At 32.3% G+C, this 5,936-nt stretch overlaps 1 protein-coding gene across 1 annotated transcript; it reads left to right on the forward strand.

Annotated features, from left to right (window-relative positions):
* The first annotated feature begins 1,186 nt into the window (after window positions 1-1,186).
* LOC308681779 (uncharacterized protein) lies at window positions 1,187-4,944 on the forward strand. The gene is made up of 5 exons (XM_081350896.1): window positions 1,187-1,319; window positions 2,082-2,438; window positions 2,513-2,579; window positions 3,820-3,985; window positions 4,421-4,944. Exons 2-5 carry the CDS (start codon window positions 2,256-2,258, stop codon window positions 4,695-4,697), a joined length of 693 nt encoding a protein of 230 aa, XP_081207022.1. The 5' UTR covers window positions 1,187-1,319; window positions 2,082-2,255; the 3' UTR covers window positions 4,698-4,944.
* Window positions 4,945-5,936: the final 992 nt, after the last annotated feature.

Raw genomic sequence — 5,936 nt, forward strand, 5'->3', positions numbered from 1 at the left:
TTGTGTAATTATACATTTATTACAATGTAATAATACATTGTGTTATTATACCTTTATTACAGTGTAATAATACATTGTGTTATTATAACTTTATTACAGTGTAATAATACATTGTGAAATTATACCTTTATTACAATGTAATAATACATTGTGAAATTATACCTTTATTACAGTGTAATAATACATTGTGAAATTATACCTTTATTACAATGTAATAATGCATTGTGTTATTATACATTTATTACAATGTAATAATACATTGTGAAATTATACCTTTATTACAGTGTAATAATACATTGTGAAATTATACCTTTATTACAATGTAATAATACATTGTGTTATTATACATTTATTACAATGTAATAATACTTTGTGTTATTATACATTTATTATAATGTAATAATACATTGTGTAATTATACATTTATTACAATGTAATAATGCATTGTGTTATTATACATTTATTACAATGTAATAATACATTGTGTTATTATACCTTTATTACAATGTAATAATACATTGTGTTATTATACATTCATTACAATGTAATAATACATTGCGTTATTAAACATTTATTACAATGTAATAATATATTGTGTTATTATACCTTTATTACAATGTAATAATACATTGTGTTATTATACATTTATTACAATGTAATAATACATTGTGTTATTATACATTTATTACAATGTAATAATACATTGTGTTATTATACCTTTATTACATTATAATAATACACTGTTAAAAATTGCTGTAGTTTTTACAGTAAATATTTACAATAGACTACTGTATTTTAAAATTTACAGTATTACTGTATTTTGCCATGTGGGAGCATGCATGTTCCTATGACTTGTGGAAACATGCTTACCGGTATGCAGTAAATGCTACTGGATATCACGCATATACCACTGTAATTTATTTTATTTATTTATGTTTTAAGAAAAAAAAAACGGTTGCAAAAGTTTTTGCTTCACAAGTCAATAACACTAAAGTAATAGTCAACTGTAATAAATACAGCCTTTTTTTAGCGAATTATTTACACCATTTAAACTCTGACATTTGATTATATAACGTACACCTCTAGTACTTTAAAACTGTTGGCTTTTAAAAAAACTCCCATGATTAAACAACGACATCGGCGTAGCGCAGTGCGTGTGATGTCATTTCGTCAATCGTCATCTTCAGTGGACATCTTGGGGGACCGTTGGGACTTTCCACGCGCTGCATCATCATCACCACTCAATTTTCGCGCTCACCTCATGCACGCTAAGTTTACCGAAGGAGGACGAGGACCTCGAATGAGAGTGAGACGACGAGGTGTGTAACGCTAGTAATTCATGCTTTAGTAGTGTAAACGTGAAATCCTGTTACATCCACAATATATTAACTATTATTTTTTTTTGTGACGTTTCAAAATTGATAATCTAGATTATTTGTCCAATTTTATGATACTGAATTTGCTTGATGAGTCCAGACACAGATGAACGATTAAGTTAGCTGGCTAACGTTAACTGTTATATTTTCTTCACCGTGAAAGTGTGGCCGTGCTGTCATTTTATATTAGTGCTACATTTTTGTTAACTGTTCGGTATAAAATGATTTTACATTGTTGTTGGTAGTAACGTTAGACATGTAAGCTTTTAAACATTGCAATTAAATTGTGTAGGTTTTATGCAACTAAATAGTGTTTAACTTGACTGCCAAGCCATTAGCTAATGTAATAGCACGTTTTTGTTCGATTTAAGATGGTGTAATTAAGTATTTTTTTGTTTTATTTTTATGTTAATATTATTTGTAAGGGTGCTTGGTATTCATATTTGTAATTTAGTTGTTAAATAGAAAGTAGTGTAAACGTGACATTGGTATTTGCTGTGCACATGCTTTATTGCTGTGCATTTATTAGCTTGTGAAGGGTTTTTTTTTTTTTTTTTGGGCAGTTGAACATGTTCTGTCACTTTTGTAATAATGAGAGCAGTACAATCCTGAGTTTTGTGCAGCATGTGAAATTGCATAGAAATGTGCATAAATCAGGATTTAGATGTGGTGTACCTGATTGCCCACATATTTTGTCTCTCTCAGTAAATTTCTTCTGAAGGAATGTCTGGAGCCGATAGAGGAGAACTTCACAAGTTGATGGAGGTCACATATTACCGTCAGCGCCACCTCCACCACTGTCTGAACTAAAGAACTCATGGCCTTACCTGTTTTGTCTGAAGGGGATCTTTTTACATTTCCAATTGCTTACTGAAAATCATGGAGAGCATTGAAGGGAAAGGAAAGAGGATTCTAAGATTTTTTCAAGAAAAGCCAACAAACAATGTGGTGTGTGCTGTTCTGTCGAAGTATCAAGAGGGAAATTCTATGGTCCTGTGCATCTTGCAACTCTTAATGGCCCATTTTAAAGAGAGAACAGAATCCCTTATAATTGAAGCTGATGTAAGTATAACATTTAGATTTTTAATGTGTTAAAGATTTCATTGAAATGCTAAATTAATTTTTGTTTTTCTTAGGCAGCAGCAACTTCAGCCGACATGGAAAGAGAGGGATTACCGGATTCACCCGCACTGATCATCCAAGGTTTTTTGCTTTACTTTGTGTCTGTGTCTCCATCATATAAACTTTTCTTTGCTCTCTAGCTTTTAAATGGATAACTGTTTGTCCTGTACTGTTTTTTTTCTTCTCACTTTAATGGCCATTTTAAAAATACAATTTTGCCTCCTCTGTTCCTGTATTCTATTTCACAATTCTATTCTCATTCCTATATTCCTTCCATAGTTAGCTCTCTCTGTGCCCTGTTTTTTTTTTATCTCTGAACCATTCTCTCTCATTAGTAACAAAAATCCTTATTAGTAACATTAATCTTCATTGTAAATCCATAGTTTATAGTGTCTTTATCTAAAAATAAAAAATTACATCATGATTTACTCACCCACAAGCCATCCTAGGTGTATATGACTTTTCTCTTTCAGACAAATGCAATCAGTTATTTTAAAGAATGTCCTGGCTCTTCCAAGCTTTATAATGGCAGTGAATGGAGGATGAGATTTTAAAGCTCTAAAAAGTGCATCATCCATCATAAAAGTAATCCAGGAAAAAGTAACTCCAGGGGGTAAATAAAGGCCCTCTGAAGCGAAGCAATGTGTTTGTGTAAGTAAAATATACATTGTTAAACAAAAGTCGACTTATGCCAAAAGAAAGTAACTCCTGACATGATGTATAGTGTAAGCTTTAACGCCTCTCGTGGTTCAAACAAATAGGGCTGTGTAACAAACTTAAGGTCTTCTCTTATATCGATTCGAAATCCTCAGAAATTTGTCTTTAAAAATTATTGTTTTAGACTTCTAATTCGAGTCTTTTTTTTTTTGCTCTATCCTCTGCACTTACGTGTTCTTCGTTGCGTCAGGTCAGAGTTCACTCTTTCGCCATAAATATGCTGAAAGCTAGATATTTTAATTTAAATGGTTTTAAATATGGATATTTTTCTTAAACAAATGCATCGCTTCACTTCAGAAGGCCTGAGTCATGTGGAGTACTTTTATGATCGATGGATGCACTTTTTGGGCTTCAAAATCTTGGCCGTCATTCACTACCATTATAAAGCTTGGAAGAGCTAGGACATTTTTTTAATATAACTCCGATTGCAATTGTCTGAAAGAAGAAAGTAATTTACTCCTATGATAGCGTGAGTAAATCATGGTAATTTTCACTTCATTTCATTCTTTTCAGACTATCCCTTTATCATGAGCTACCCATGAACCATACTTTTATAACACTTATTAATCTATGCTCTGCCGTATTTTATTTTTATTTTTTATAGGTGAATCCATGACCCCAAGCAAGTGGATGTCAGTCGAAAGGGAAGTTGTCCTGGGCCCATTTTCAGAGTCATTTGTTGAGGGCCTGGCAGCGTTGTTTGCGACCTATTACAACTTAAATCTTGCTTATCAGGATGACGCTGCATGCACGCTGGAATTTATTCAGAGGTATTTCAGAGCATAAAATCTTACTCTATATTTATTGTGGACTTTCAAATTTTCTTGACTTTTTTTTTTTTTAGGTTTTCAATTTAGGATAGTTTATCAGGATTAGATATTTTATGGAAAAGTTTTCAAATGAACAAAAAAAAAATTTGCTAACCACACACTGAATAGAGAATTATTTTCATGAATAACTAAATCTAAAATTACTAAAATTAAATCTGTATAATAATGATATAATCTGTACATTTTGTTTATTGCAAACATGGAAGGCTAAATATTTTTATATTAAAATTTTGGATAAAATTAAATATGACCCTAACTCTTCATTAATTGAAATTAAATGTAATTTATGAGTTGTCTGACAAATTTTGTATTTTATTGTTTAAGTGTATACTGTTTTTTTGATAATTGGATGTTGTGTGTTTTTTTTTTCCACAGAGGACTTGTGGGCATTAACCTGGAAACTGGATCAAAAGTTGCTGCTGGAAACAAGAAAATGCATGAAATGAACCCATATGTATGCACACTGTTACGGAAACTATGGACTTTGAATGGCTTGCCATTTAAACAAAAGTATTCCAATGGAATTGATACAAGAGACTCTGACCTGATTTCCAAGTTCATGATTGATGTTCAATACATTCTTGCCTTTTTTTATGGATTTGGCAAATTAAAGGTAGGCACAGTTCAAACCATTTCTTTTGTTTATGACTGAAGTTCAGTCACACTTTAGGGATGTGTGCCTTGTATAGTTGATACTTAAAGGATTAGTTCACCTCAAAATGAAAATTTCCTGATAATTTACTCATCCCAATGCCATTCAAGATGTTCATGTCTTTCTTTCTTCAGTGGAAAATAAAGTTTTTTGAGGAAACCATTTCAGGATTTGTATCCACACAATGGATTTCAATCGCAACCAATATGTTGAAGTCCAAATCAATGCAGTTTCAAAGGGCTTTGAAGTGCTTCAAACGGCTCTGCACGATCCCAGCTGAGAAATGGGGTTTTATCTAGCGAAACGATCTGTAATTTTCTAAATAAAATAAAAATGTATATACTTTTTAACCACAATTGTTCGTCTTGTGCTGGTCTGCTACGCGCCATGCATTACGTCATCACGTTGGAAAGGTCACGGGTCACGTCATCGGTCTAAGTTATTTGTCTGTGTATTCCGGTTCAAAAAGGTAGGGAAGGGCGAAAAATGTATCTAATTTTCTCCTCCAACTTCAAAATCGTCCGACATTTTTGTTTTAGTTTTTTCGTGACCTTTCCAATGTGATGAAGTAATACGTAGCGCATCTCGGAGATGGTACAAGATGTGCATTTGTGGTTAAAAAGTATATATTATTTTTTTAATGACCAACAGTTTCGCTATACAAGACCCTATTCCTCAGCTGGGATCGTGCAGAGCCGTTTGAAGCACTTCAAAGCCCTTTGAAACTGCATTGATTTGGACTTCAACATGTTGGTTGCGATTGAAATCCATTGTGTGGATACAAATCCTGAAATGTTTTCCTCAAAAAACGTTATTTATTTTCCACTGAAGAAAGAAAGACATGAACATCTTGAATGGCATTGGGATGAGTAAATTATCAGGAAATTTTCATTTTGAGGTGAAATAATCCTTTAAGTGCCGCTGTTCTCAGTGGTTCTTTCCAAGGCTAAAGCCTTTCATTTAATCTCCATTTTTGTTTCTCCCAATATATTTTGGAATCTGGTGCTTATGTTAAATAGCCATTATTGCACAATAAATTTGTTATATTAATGAAAACCTGTTATTGTGAGTTTTATTTGACAAAGGCTGAAACTTACAGCAAACGTACACACAAAGCAGTGAAAAATCTCAAATGTAGTTAGTGAATTGAATTCCACAGCAAATGCTCTAATTTACTGTAAAATGTATAGCAGTACATGTAAGTTCATTGTTGCTCTTGTAATTTCACTTGCATTCACA

This window comes from Scardinius erythrophthalmus (genome assembly GCF_964197995.2).
Source record: "Scardinius erythrophthalmus genome assembly, chromosome: 21".
Lineage (NCBI taxonomy): Eukaryota > Metazoa > Chordata > Actinopteri > Cypriniformes > Leuciscidae > Scardinius > Scardinius erythrophthalmus.